Source organism: Rhea pennata, chromosome 2, assembly GCF_028389875.1.
Source record: "Rhea pennata isolate bPtePen1 chromosome 2, bPtePen1.pri, whole genome shotgun sequence".
Lineage (NCBI taxonomy): Eukaryota > Metazoa > Chordata > Aves > Rheiformes > Rheidae > Rhea > Rhea pennata.
The window spans coordinates 19,627,211-19,642,551 of NC_084664.1; the positions used below are offsets into that span (position 1 = coordinate 19,627,211).

General features: G+C 37.9%; 1 protein-coding gene across 13 annotated transcripts in view; it reads right to left on the minus strand.

The window, feature by feature from the left end:
- KIAA1217 (KIAA1217 ortholog) overlaps positions 1 to 15,341 on the minus strand; it is a 359,020-nt gene that overhangs the window by 75,489 nt on the left and 268,190 nt on the right. For 12 of the 13 annotated variants that reach the window (XM_062569021.1, XM_062569017.1, XM_062569025.1 and 9 more), the window contains one exon: positions 10,752 to 10,845. In XM_062569021.1, the coding sequence (XP_062425005.1) occupies positions 10,752 to 10,845 (94 nt within the window). Of the gene's footprint in view, positions 1 to 4,939; positions 5,030 to 10,751; positions 10,846 to 15,341 lie in introns of those variants that run through there. The other variant, XM_062569026.1, reaches the window with a different exon arrangement.

The window sequence follows — 15,341 nt, forward strand, 5'->3', positions numbered from 1 at the left end:
TGGTTCCTGCTTGGTGGTGTTAAGAATCACATTGTTTCTAGTTTGAAGCTGGTAATAAATATTATTTATTTGTTAACAGATCAACATAGAAGCATATCCATGTAGGAAGGAAAATTCAACAAAAAATTAGTAATAAAAATGCAGTGAGAATGAAAAACAAGAATGTGAAAAGTAGTGAGTTAATGCAACTTTTCTTCAAGGCTAGAAGATTTTGCATTAATTCTTGTTTTTACAATGCCATAGCATGGCAGGCATGGGAGGGAAAGAGAAGGAAGAGAGAAGTAGAAAACATATCCAACACAAACATGTATGATTTGGGTTAATACTCTGATGTTTTGTTGTTCTTGGCAGGGGTGGTCCAAACATGGCGTTTCTTATGAAAGAAGCGAGCAGAGCACTCCAGGTAAATGCTGGCTGGAGTGACCATGTGAACGCTTTTGGACTCAAGAGGCAGCTGTAGGCAAAGAAGCTACAACCATTGCTTGCTTTTGCAATCCACTCTAATTCAAAGCAACCATGTTTGAGACGCACTTCAAACCTACAAATGGCTTTTGAAACTTAGAACTATGTATGTTCAGCCATTCCTACTAAAGATGTAGTTAAGATTCAAAATAGCTTCATCTCCTTAAGATATTGCAGATAATACGAGCTCTCTGCAGGTGAGGTCTCAGTGGAACATCACTAGGACTTTTCATGAAGCAAGACTGAGTGCCAATAGATCATGCTGAGGCGGATGTTCCCCCTTGCACATGTTTGGCTAGTAGTGGGGGACACCAGAAACTCTAGTCTGATTCACCACTACGCTCTGACAGGTAGCAATACTTGTTGAGGTGTGCATGCATACACATGTGCTTACTTCTCACAAGACTTTTTCCAATATTGATTCCAATGTGTTATCAAGCTCTTGACCCCATACACCTACGACTGCTTCCCCAAGGACACTTGCACCTCAAAAGGTTTTGATGTATCATTCAATGGCCCTTCCCATTCCTAGATCAAGACCACCTTTTTCAGATGTGAAACAAGAATCCAACGTAAAAGGAAAGGGAAAATAAGGTTACGTTTAACCTCTCACAATAAATAGGTTGACCTTATGACGTGTACCAGCCTAGATCTGGCCAGAGGCGCAGACTCTACACTGGTGCTCACCTGGTTGTATCTCTCCTGAACTTGTTTGCACTCCCAAGTTGTTTAGCTTGTCGATGCTGTTTAGCCAAGTTGTTGATTAGCTGCCAAAATGAAGAGCTTTGGCAACACGCTAGGCAAGCTCTGCTTGGAGAGGAAGAGAGCATGAGGCCATGCCAAGCCTGGCCCCAAGCAGTTCCACAAGGACTTCTAGTCTAGCCATGCTTTAGGCAAGTTGAGCACAATGATCTGAGGACACTGACCAATGGATGAGATGCAGCACATTTTGCATTGGCCTGGCCCATAACACAATTATCACACTGATGGAAATCACAGTGCATCTGTGTGGGGATTTTACTCCTCCACCAATATTTCATTGTTTAAACTATCACCTTGGTACCAGTCTGCACAACTTCATTCCTGATTGGCAAGACAAACATCTAGATCAGCCAACATGGCAGGCATTCATTTCTGCATATTTATGAGCATATTTCATTTCTCCCAAATAGATGGAATGTCAGAGTTAAAAATAATGTTTAAATTATTCAATTAAGCAGAGAGAAGTTAATAAATCTCTCATACTTCATTTTCCTGTTTTCTTAGCGTACTTTCCAGACAGAGTAGCTTGGTGGGTACACTAAGAAACCTCTTGCATTTCAGCCAAGATTTTTCAGGGTGTTATCACAAACGACAAAAATATAAAAACACTGAAACATTACACATTTCAATTATAGAATGGTTGGATTTACATAATTACATCACCGGTTTGCCAATATCCACATTTATCTCATCAGTGTAGCATGGCCCACCCAGCCCATAAGCTATTTGACTCTTTGGACTGAACACATAAAAACTAATTGATTTTTTTTTTTTTTTTTTTTTTTTTTTTTTTTTTGCTTTTTGCTTTCTAACCCCTCATAGTTAAAGCTGGATTTAAACTGCTTGCTTGTTTTACTTCTTTACAGCTGCATTTTAGGTAGAATTTTTTTGAAAATAAACAGGAGTTGCCTAATTCACGTAGGTGCAGTAGGCCTTTCCTCTCTCGGCCCCCCATTCCTCTTCAAGAGCTCAAGCACATCATGCACATAACAGACAGCCACCACCGGCGCAGGGAGCCAAACCCTTCAGACCAGTCTCAATTTCAGCACTTCCTCAGGGCACCACTGAACTGGTAAGGTCATCTCTTTTTTTCCAAAAAAGGGAATAGTTTCAAACATGTACATTTCTAGTACAGATCAGCATTTTTATTTGGTTTAAATATGCTGTATATCAAATTTCTGCTCTTTAAAAAAGGAAACACTCTCAGTAACTGAACTCATAAATCAGAATAGATGTATGGCTTTCTGACTTTCTGTACTAACGACTCAGCTTTTATTTTTGTTCCACATTTGTAGCTCTTCCCACTGTGCTGAAGCCAAATAAAATTGAACAAGTTGATATAGTTAAAAAAAATAAAGGAAAATATAACCTTTAGTCTCATCTGGCATTACCAAACAACTGAGTCAAAACACAACTTCTATTACAGACATAGAAAATATGTTAGGATGTAAATAACACAAAATATTATAAAATAAAGCTGATACTTAAGAGACTTAAGAAGCATGTGTATACCTGTAACCAGTTGTTCCTCCCACTATAAGAACACAGCAAATCAGAAAAAAATAAATTTCTATGCTGAGTTTTGTATTCAGCACTCTCTGCAGAAGGAATAGTTGTGGAAATCTATTTTTACTGCTAACTTTTTCAGAAGTCTGATTAGTTTTCTAAAGTCCATGTTAGAAGTGCAATCCAACATGGAGAATAACCAGCTTACTCAGCTATGTGGTTGTCTTCTCCTAGATACCAGGGGCTGGTTTACTTCTCTTCCTTGGCAAAAGGAAGATGGTGACAGAATTAATTCTCTCTAGCATTCATCAGGCTTATCTAGAGGCAGATAGTTAATCGTATACTGAAGTAAAGACCAAGTGGAAGGCATGGTCATGACTCAAATTCTCTGAAGTATTATATTTTGGATTTGTGAAAAATTTTGGGGGAAAGCTAAGGTCCTGACTAATTAGTGAGTGGAAGGTTTTAAGAAGAAACATTGCTTTTAAATTTGCATGGATATTAAGAATCACAGTACCTCACAGTAAGTCATTTTTAATCCCTTTTTCCAGTAAAAGTTGATCTAGAAAGCTAACCGGAAGTCATAAAACTTGGTTGGACTTTAGAACTAAAGCAGAATGTATGGGACTCCAGTAATTCAGATAAGCTACCTGGTTCACAAAGGAAGATTGGCTCCTGAAAAGGAAGGTCACAGCCATGAATATTTTTATCATCTGTCAACGTGTTTAGGGAGCTCTGGCAACATCTGACTCTGCCAAGTACTTAAAGCATTTTAAGTGAACAGCCAAATTATTGCAAATTGTTCTACTAAAAGCAAGGGTAATGATAAAAAGAGTAAAACATCTAAAGAATTGGAACAAGGAAATATTCTGTAAAAAAGAGGTGGAGGAAGACTGAAACCAGAAAATAGCAGACAATAAAAGTGGACTCAAATCTAATCCTTATGTTTTTATTCAGGAAACGTTCCCAGTAAAGGCAGTGAAAGTTTTGCCCAAGAACCTCAGACTTCTGTGAGAGATGTGACTTCCAATTCAACGATGGGCTGAAGAGACCTTCACACAACACAGATCATATGGTGTTATTGAGAAACTTCATTAGCTCCAGGGCAAGCACTAAGCAGACCTCAACATGAAAGCCAAGCTAGCTTGAGTACAGCCTATTAGTGGGAAACAAAGAACTCTCCCTCTAAAAATTCCATTAAAAAAACTGTTTCATGGTCGCATGATCTGTTTCCACACACAGAACTCATGGGGAGTTTCCAGGTAACTGTTTGTGATATCTGCTATGTGACACTCTTAGTCTAACTAGAAGATTATTGTGTGGGTGCGGCAAGGTTTCTTGAGCATTTTAATATCAAGAACATGATATTTTCTTTCAACAGCAAGTTCTATGCAAATTTAAAATCCATCTGCAGTATTTTAAAAGACACATTCTTTTACAATTTTCAAATACTGGTATAATAAAAGGATCTCTAAGGCTATATACTTTGCAAGTGATATTTGCCTGAAATAAATATAATCCACCAAAGCATAACTAGCCTATTAAAAAAAGCCATAGTGCAGTATCCACCCAAATATAATGCAAGATCTGTATCTTTATACAGACTGACTTTTTGCCAGATAATATTTGAAATTTATAGTGTTTTATGCACAGTTAGAATAATAAAAAAGAACTTTTCTGTAAAATTCTATCTTTTCTTAATAACTTAGATTTTATACAGCATTCAGTATTGCATATCAAAGGACATATGAATGAAAGAACAGGTACATTTACAAGCTCTCATCACAGTCTGATTTGATGCAGCTACTTCTCAGTGTCTGCTTCTCTGCAGTTGCATAAATAATTGGCAACTACTGACAATCCATTTAAAGCAAAGTGGTAAAATCAATTAAAAAAATCTGAAACATCAGAGCTTCTTCTATATATTTTGTTTAAATCTTACTGAGATTTAAACAAAATGGTAAGTTGGAAAATAACTGTTTATATTTAATAGGTAGGTCTGAAACTAGATACTAAACCAAAAACCAGAGTTTTGTAATTTAAAGAGTAATTACAAATTTATTTTCTTATGAGGCTTAAGGAAGAAGAAACAGCTTCCAGATTTCTGATTTAAATTCCCTGTCAATCTGAAAATAACATTTGGTTTAAAAAGAAAGAAAGAAAGAAAGAAAAAATACTTATCTTTCATTATTTACAAACATCATCTTACCTTACATCTTGTGGTGAGTTCCTTTTCTAGAAGACTTTGGCAGGTACTTTAGTACTGAATTAGTTTCAGCAATACAGGCCATTACATTTTCTCTTTCAAATAAACCACTTTTTCCTTTTTTCCCCTCAGATAAAATATGCGGGCTAGAAAAGCTGCAGCGTCTCTGTTCAAGCAGTTTCGTGGATACTCAGAGGCTTGCCTTCTACTGTATGAAAGTTATATCTGAGTAAGGAAGGCATTTTTCCTGTCCCGGAAATCAGTATAACCAAAACCAATGCTGAGCTAATGAGAAATGTTTCTTCCATGTGTTCTGTTTGGCAGACACTGCAAGTCATATCAAGGAAACACGTGATGTTTATAAATACAATATGGCTCATGTTGTCATAACCTCTCAATGACAAAAAGAGCATTAAAAAAGCAGACAGCAAAACAGCAGGAAAGATGAGATTTGTATCCTTTGGAAGGTCTCTATCAGATAATAGACATATTAGTGTTTGCTTGCTTTTCTTTTCTTTTTTCTTTTTTTTCCCCCCTTCTCCAAAGGGGAAAAAAGATGTTTTATAGTAAGGAGCTCAGTAAAGCGCACACATGGCAACTTTTATACATACTGTCCTATAAGCATCCTAGTACTAAATGCATTCACTCACTTTATAATTTGAGTTCTTTTGCAATGAATACTTTTGCTCCAAATACCTCCATTAAGTTCCAGGCTTTCTGTGTGTGGTTTCTTTTTAGCCATAGTATGTAAGGAACAAATGTAATTTTGACAGCATTTGCGGTTTTCCTTTCACATTTATTGATATTAAGATCACAAACAATCCAATGAAATATGGTTGAGCATCTCAAAGAAGTTGAATGTGTGTTTACATGTATCTTAAGACCATAGAATGATGAGCCTACATTTATTATCTCTATATCAGTCCTGTAAACCAGCACTAAATTTCAGGCTCCTTCTATGCTGTAAGTTCTCAGGAGGTTGTCTGAGGAATTTTGGTAGGTTTTTGTTTTTGTTTGTTTGTTTTAAGTTCACAAATTGCGTCAATACATAATGTATCGCAGAGCTGAAATGTTCACATCTTCGCACCCAGACACTTCCAGGAGAAAAATGAAAAGCCACTGTTACACAATTTCAGTAGTAAAGTCTAGTCAAGGCACAAATTTACTCAGCAAATATCTGTATTCTTTTGCTGAACAACTCATTTGAGGCAATAGATCCCTTGTCTTTTTGGCAGCCCAAACTGCCCATCAGTACCTGCAACATCATCATCTTTTTGCCATTAAACTCCCAGAAAAGTGGAGTTTCCAGGTGTTCCCACCTACATGACTCAGCTCGACTGAACTTGCTGTAATTGCACTTTCTTGGAGAAGCAGTCTCTAGAAAGAAATACCTCAAAGTGTACTCAATACAACAACAGCCACAACAAGCATTCTTTGAATAATCCGGCCTCACCCATCCAGCTGAGGTATGGGATAAAGCAATGACCTGATAAGGTCTTGTTCAAGTTAGGCAATTCAGGAAAAACATGGTGGGTCTATAACATTTTACAACAAAGTTTAACTCTCAGACTTTCTGACAGGAAGTTGTAAGAGAAAGATTGTTAAGTAAAACAGCCACTAGTTTGTTATGAAGTAAAAATTTCCTCCTGATGCTCAAACCGGCAGACAGATGAAGCCCAAAATAAACCAACATTATTAGTATCCAAGTATGCCACCAGAAATGTAGACAAGTTGCAGTGACAGAAGGGCCTGATTGTAATTTAGCTATTCTTCCCCTCTTAGATACTCCAAAAAGAGATGCACAGAATTAGGACAGAAGATGCACTATGCACAGAGAGCAGGGGAAACACTGCTGCTTCCCAAAGCTTCAAGTCATTATCAAAGCACCATGGGTTCGCAGCAACAGAGATGGAAGAGGGATGTGCCACATCCAAAGCATTTCAATGAATTCAACAATACACAAAAACCTGCAGTCTGTTCTTTCATGTCACCTATACACTGTATCCATACAACACCCCTTGATGTGAGAAAAGCAGCAACCTTGACCTTGCGCTTAGCTTTACTAAGTCTTTTCCTCTTTGAATTTATGCAAATCACAAAATGTTAATTCAGCTGGTAAGAAGACTAGAAGAGTGGTATACATCCATTTAGGCTGGAATTCAAAACGCGTCTGATAAAATAAAAAGATCCCTAAACTTCAACTTTTGGGCATGAGACAACATTACGTTGGATGTTAAAAGAAAGTTTCATAGCACAGAGAGTCAGAAAGAGCTAGGACTCCATTTAAGACGCTATAGACTCCAGCAAAGGAGTAAGGAAAAAAAATACAGCAATATGAAGATACATTTTTCCAAAGAAAACATCTGCTACAGATTTTCAGTGTCCATTTTGGGAAAGGAATAATAAAAAAGGAAAAACACAAACTTAAATATTTAGTGAGACAGCACTATGCGGCTACCTCTTGCTTGGACAGCCTTCAAAATGGCACACTTGTCAAGCAAACCATGTGCTTCAAGACATAAGCGGCCAAGGGACAGTATCAGTAAGCAGAGAAGGCACTCAGAAGTGTTTCAAGAGAAACTTTTCTTTAGAACTTATTTACACCCCAAGAAAAAGCTTTTTCATGCTCACAATCCATTCAGAGAAAGCATGAAACTGAAAGAAGGCAAAGAATCATACTTAGGGGACATGAAAGCAGAGCAGTTAGACAGGACATCTGAATGCACAGATCCCACATTCCTCTCACACATTCTGAGTCTTCTTGCCCATATGGATAATACTTAATACTTCAAGTGTTACTGCCAATTCTTATACAGGTCTCACATCTGTTTAGCAGTTAAAACAGGTGTCCAAGCTGGCAGCTAACATTATTTTTTGAGATTATTTTGGGTCTGTTACATGGAAACGATTATAAATCACATGAATAGAAGCCTGAACAACATCAAACCCAGGGATAAAACTTCCAAAGGGACAAGAAGGCAAATAGTAGAAAAATCTGTAAACGCCAAACCTCAAAAAGAGTTTAACTCACACATGGCAGCTGATACAACATTCAATATCACCATGCAAAAATGTACTTACAACTGCTAAGTCTTGATATACTAAATACCATTCTTTAAATTGATCTGACAATAAGCTGCTTATCTGCAGGTTTTTTGAAACAGTTTATCCTGGTGCTGTGCACAGCGGTTACAACAGTTACTATATTGTAGTGAATTTAGCGCTCAATAATAGCATCATGTGAAATGGAAGAAAATCAGTTTACCCAAACAAAGATGCATACATAAGAAAGGAAGGATGGGAAGCAAAGTGTTTCGCACAGTCCCGTCTTTTGGTACCATGCAATACTAGTATATAAGATAATAGTTCTCATTTTATTCTTTTATACTCTTTTTCAGCTGTTTTCCTGAGGAAAGAGTCATAGGTAATTACACTACCCACAGATGGGTCTCTTCTCCAACCTAGTAAGTTGTGAATCTATAGGCCAACTTCAACCAGATTTCACAGAATACTTGATCACCTAGTCCAACGCCAGTTTAACTAAAGATCACTAATATCTTACCTTCCTATAAATGTTGTCAACATTGGAGATTTGCTAGAATATCCTGTAGTACATCTGCTGAATTCAGGAAGAGCTGTAGTGTGTGCTCGGCTTTTTAAACTCCAGAGGGTCAGAATTTTACTACAGCCCTCTATTTTTGGGGATTTTTTTTACTCAACCTCAGTTATGATCTCAGCATTACTATACAACCCAATCAGAAGACAGAGATCCTTAGAAAAACAGTTTGAATTATTTCTGGTACACAAGAAATCACTTGTTTCATAACTTTTAAGTGCAGAATTTTTGAAAGATTAAAGGGAAGACTTTCTGCATGTTTCTCCATAGTGCCTACATGAATATTCTGGTCTGACATCACCTCCCAGGCTAGAAAGACTAAAATTTACCAAAGCAGGATGGACCAAGTGAGAAAATAACTGTTTTGTTGGATGTGCAGAAATTTGGAAATGGTCTTTTTTGGTACTTCAGTGAAGCAGAGTTCAACATTTTCCCGTGACACTGCCACTTCTGCAGGGGATGTCACCTTGGTACCCTAATGGTTGAGTTCTGGCCAAATGAAGACAATTCAGCCATAATCAGGAAGTGTAAGTCAGCAGATCCCTTGTACAACACAGCATTTTAACACAAGTAAGACAAATCATTACAGCTTTTACATAGAAGCAACACCTATGTTCAAAACAACTTCATTAGTTAGCAAATACCCGGAACACGGCCAATGAAGAAATCTTTTCTTCTGAGCACAGGGGCACATTAGCTAACTCTACGTAAAAGCATGTCCAGAGCACACAGAGCCACAGTAGGTAGAGTCAGCATCCACTGCACATGGAACAAGAACAGCCCAGGTCTAACTTTATAAAGCCAAAGTAACATTATTGTGGGAGTTAATATCACAATGTGCAGTGGTAGCATGTCAAGCCTTTGAATATAATTGAAAGGAGATATACTTAGTAACTGCTACAGGAATGTAGCTAGAATTGAAGAATTTCAGGACCTTAAAGAAAGACAGTAAAAACACTCGCATCAGCCTTTTGAAGCACTTCTATTTGCCCTCTCTTGTTGAGTGTGCAGTAGTGTGCATAAGTAATTTGATTTCTGACCTATCAAAAGGATCATTTTATAACTGAAGTACCTAAACGAGGGATGGTTGAGAATAGTGCCTGTAAATAAGCCACTGCAATTGTACTAAAATAATGATGCCCTAAACTGTTGAAATGGCAGAAGTACTTACATGAAATATTAGTAATAAAGCAGCGTGACATGCACAGAATTGATAATGGGACCAAAAAGCAAATGCAGACTTAAGCAAATCACTTCACAGGCTCTCTCAGCATGGTTGAATCAGCCTTGGAGCGTGCACAAAAAAAACCACAGAGCAGCATTCCTTTCCGGCTCCGCCAGGTTAGACCAACTATACTGTCTGCGGGGAGCCTCTTGGGATGGGTGGGCAGCGGAGAGGCTGCGCAACCTCATCACCACCACAGCCCACCGTACCGGGAGAGGTGCCGCACAGCCACTTTTCCTGCCTGCCTAAAATCAGGCTGCACCCCCTGCTTCCCTGGGATTATAGCCCCACCAAAGATAGAAGAGTGACAACGACAAAGGGAACACCTGTCAAAAGCCTTCACTTTAGTGAAGTTTCAGTATAACTATAGTTATACTGAACTTCTATAGTTTCAGTACAAAACACCCACTTGAGCAAAGACTAATGTATTTGTGTGTTTGATACAGGTAGAAAATTTTAGAAAAAGATAAAACCATTTACACTGTGAGAGGTGTTTATCAGTATTTCTTGCCTGAAATGGCCATTTACGAAGTGTTTCAATGGACTTCCAGCTAGCTGCAGCTGCTCAGCTACTGCAAGCTGCGGTCCATTCTGCACTGTTGCTAGAGTGAAATAACATCATGCTGTACTTCCCCCTGCCCCGTTGAAAAGGATTTAGAAACATGAAATAAGAAGCTGTATAATCTCTTAACACAGCCTGTGTCCTTAAATAAGTAATTAAGGATTAGGCTTTGATTCACATGCTTTAATGTTAGTAAACAAGAATATAAGAGTTAATGCTCAGGGCAAGTATTTGGAAAAAACAAAACAGTTAATAAACAGATTACAGTGAGCATTATCAATTCCTCTACTGCATATGTGTTGCATATATACCCCAGACTTTATGAACTAGTGTGTTTACATTACAGATATGAACCTAAACATTTAACTTCAGAACTGGAGGAAAGAGGAGTAAAAATGTAACTAGTACTTACCCTTATGTCTCCATTTACAGCTCTGGAAGCGTGATTAAATGCATGCGCAGGATCTTTATTGTAAACTTTAAGGAAAGATCGGTCTTGAATATTCCTGGAATCAAAGGAATCAGCAAAGATAACAGATGAAGGTACTTTTATTTACTTTGCTGCCCTAAATTTTCAGGTAACAGATGAATATAATAGGGCTGCAGTTGACCTATAAGAAAGATCTGAGTGCCATAACTTGGACACACACACAAAAACAAAAGCCTACTTTGATTCTCTTTCCCATGGGAAGTATTACAGCTTCACTGCAACTCCACACCCATAAGAATTAGATAGTGCTAAATTTCTTTCAAGATCCTGCCACAGAGTGAAAATACTTTGAAGACAATACAGCTTCAACATTTACCAGGCACTCAAAAGCACTTAGTTAATATTTACATGTTTTATTGTGTACCCAACCCACATGAATTTTTGCTATTCTAAGAAGCAGGAATATCAAAAGAAAAAAACAGTCTTTTTTAACTGCAAGTATGCTTGAGGTAATTCTAATTAACAGTTTGTTCATACCTCCCTTCACTCCCCCCAAAAATCTATAAAAGCTAAAAGTTCAGCAGCAAACAAATCCATTCACTAAACTTTATCTACATAAAGGTGTCCTTTGTTTAAGAAAAATAGGAATTATAACAACAAAAAATAGATAACAATTTCAATGAAAGCTACTACAGAAATGGTTTGGATGAAGAGCGTTAGGAGATCTTTTTCTGCTAAACTGGGACAAAAAAATTTGTCCTTTATTAGTCCATTTCAAAACTATTACATTTATGCAAGAGTTAGATGACAGAAGTTTTCTACTTTGTTTCTAAACCTACCTTGCAATAATTTTATGGCTTAGAAATATGCACCGAGTCCTGCTGATTCCTTGTTCAAATGTAATCAGTAACAAAGCCTTCAATTTAAGCTCACTCGCATCCTTTCAAAACTGCGATTCCTTTCATTTCACACTGGTGATCGCTAGAGAATTCACACATGTGACTGAATTCCTTTCCTCCAGGTGCAGCTACAAGCTCAGTGAACTGATCTTAATCACTGGGATTATCATTTAAAAATGAAGGAAAGGATTCTTAGGCAGGTCTAATTTCTTTCTTACAATGTCATATTACAATCAGTGATTGCTTTGAATAGGTAGCTAGTCAGGACTTGTGCTGCTGTTGTGGATATCAAGTAGTTATTAAAGAAACCAAGTAGCTTAAGAGACAGATCAGTGTCTTCGGTTTAAGAACTGCAGGGCTAACAAGAAGTTTAGTATTTATGAGTGTTTACTAGTAGGATGCATAGGAAAGTAGCTACCTTGTGGCAAAGTTCAAGTTCATTCATTATTTATGGTAACATAAACTCTTTTCCATCTCACAAACGTGACACTTCTGCCTTGAGACCTGCACTGAGAGTCTCAGTTACAATTTTATGCCTCCAACTTGGAAATGTATTCTTTCTGATACAAACCAAACTCTTCCATTTTTATCTCAAGAAATGGCTCACTGTTCATTTAAATATCATTGCTGCCTTTCTCCCTTTTCATTGATGGCTCTGAGATGGCACCTCAACTAGCTAGAGTTTGTTTTAAAAGCATTCTCCATAAATATTTCTTGTAGAAACATGACACTTTAAAGTAAAACATTGCTGTAAGGCAAAGCAGCAAAATACTAGGCATTTGATCTCCAAAGTGAATTCTGTTTCACCTCATGTTGCTATTCTAAGATAAACATTACTGATAACAGGTATATATTACTGTGCTTTCATTATTATTATTATTATTTGCATTAATGTTGCTCCCAGATGCCCTTGGCCTGTTCAAAGACTTCCCTCATCTGTGTGCTGGATAAACATCCCAAGAACACAATCCCTTCACCAGCTTAGAAGATGAATACAAGACACAAGAGGCAACAGCAGAAAGATAAGAGAACAAAAAGAAACAAGACGACAATCCTCTGCCTAGCCTGATGAGCAATAAGTAGATACTGGCACCACTGCCACGTTTGCAGTTGGCAGAGCAACAGTAGGAGCAGGAGAGTGGGACTGCAATGCAGCAGCTTTGCAGATGTTTATGGAGGACTCCTTCCAAGTGTGTTAGAGGGCTGCCTGGGAGAGAGCATGAAGGCACTTGTTTGCAAATTAAAGACATGTACAATGAAGGTTGGCATTATGAGCTAAGTGGAAGCAGATGGCACTTGGTGTCGAACAAGAAAAGAAAAGTAGGGCTGAAGTGGGCTTGGAGGAGCCCTCATAGTGAATACAAGTACTTTATATTTAATGAGACAGAGAAGATACAGCTAGAGGACAAATGAAAAAAAAAATACACCTCTGCTTGTCAAACAAGGAGAATGATTTTTGTTGCCTCATTGGATGGGTAAGAGTAAACAAGATCACCTGTGTCAAGTGCAGAGAAAAGAATGTTGCAGCAGTGCAGTTGTTATTAAAATGCTGATGAATTAGCTGAGTGGTTTAGCTACATGGTGGGAAAGGAAAGGTTACATCAGAGGGATGAGAAAAAATCTAAAATCTACTCTAGATGCAGAGTCCTAAAACAGGCTGAGGATAAAAACCAGGTTATGGGCTTAATTAGCAAGATAGTGCTTTTCTTTCTTTATTTTTTAAAAAAAGAGGGAGTGGGGAGGGAGTGTGATGGCCTAACGAGGGAGAATACAAGCTAAGCTGAAACCTAGTGGTCCGTAAGACTATATTAGAAGAGAACATCAAGATTTTTCCTTGGACAGATCAGGTAGTATTCGTGTCTTCCAGCTACAGACATTAACAGGGTAGACATCGAGAACTGCGACAGACTATCTCACACGTACTCATGTATCTGCTTATCAGACAATTTTAAAGTATGAATCACATCAGATTTCAGGGGTCAAACAGGAGGGATAGAAAAATAAAAGGGAAAGTCACTCCGGTAGATACTATAATTCAACTAATGTTTAGCAGTAAGATGTGGAATACATAGGTATAGATAGAGAAGGGGAATGAGAACAAAACTCTGAAAAAAAAACACAATAGAAAATGATTGTTTGAGAAGAAAATCCTTCATATGATACTGGAAAGAAGAGAGGAAACAAACAAACAAAACAAAAAAAATCAGGAAAGAATAGCCATTGAACTAAATGGAGATCAAGATTCCAGGAAGAAAATATTAAAAGTATGTGACAGATGAGAGAATAATGATGTAATAGTCACAAAAGCAGGCCATTTGGTGACTTTGGCAGTTGCAATGGAACGATAGGGAGCAACAGACAGGTTGGAAATGGGTCTAGGACAGAGTTAGAAGAGTAATACTCCAGATGACTGTTGGAATGATTGTACAGTGCAGAGAGGAAGGTGATTGGGTGGAAGCTGGAAATGTAAGTTTTGTGCAGGGAGTTTTGCTGGGAGGCACAAAAACATGTTTGCAATGTAAGAACAGGAAAAAATAGAGCAGTAAGTTAATGAAAAGAAAAAGCAGAGGATGGGAGGCAAAAAGGAACATGAGAGCCTCAAGAGGAGGTGGTGAGCTTAAAAGATTTGACCAAAACATCTGTAGATGGAAATACAAGGGAAGAGACGACAAGTAAGGGATTAGAAATAGTACTTCTTTTCATCTATTTTCAGTGGAGACACTGGCAAGATCTTATGAAGAATAAGAAACAGAGAAATAGGGAAAGGGCTGTGGAAATTAGTCAAAGGTGATGAAAACACAGATGGTACTGCAGGCTTTGGACTCCATTAATCTGCAGTTGCTGAGGTTTTGTTAGCTAGGAGGGTGGCAGAACTGAAGGAAGGAATTTGGTTATAGAAATTGTTAACTGGATCTTGTGATTTCCTCTAGAAATTGTGTATAATACAGTTATAGGAACAGAGAAAGTAGATGTTGGGAGCGAGTCAGGCCTGAGGCTGGCAGAGTGATATCTGCAATGGAAACAAGGGGAAAAAAAGGTAGTTGGTGGTGTAGTATAAAGATAATCAACGCCTACATTCTTGATCGCAGGGAGGAGATGAAGGCATAAACTAGCTGTGTGAAAACTGAGGAAAAACTGAGGGATAACAAGAGAGAGAGAATGCTCATAGGCCAGACGATGGTTGGCAATAAGGGACTCAGCAACAAAGTAATAACCCCTATCTTTATTTAATCATTTGATTTGATCTAGTGAATTGTCTGTTTGATCTATAAAAAAATTGAATGTAGGCACATGATGAATGGTGATGCAAAAAATCAGATGGGCTTTATGTAGAAATTACAGTGGCCAGGGAGCAGAGTGGGAGCCTGTAAAGAAAGGAAAATAACAAAACAGAAACCAAATCCAAGATTTTAGCTGATGAGAAGACACTGGATAGACAGTGTGAGGAAAGCAGAACCAAAGAAAGAAAGGGTGGTGCAGTGTTGACCAAAAGACCAAGAAGAAGAAGGATAGGGGAGCTTGAAGTGGGAAGACTGAGATGGTTTCAGTTTGTTCTTCCCTTCAGCCACAGTGTGACAAGGAGAAGCACCAAACAAAGAGATCTCTACAAGAAAATGGGCAGCAATGGACAATACATTTCTGTTCACATCATTTCCACGCAGAAGTGGTTGAC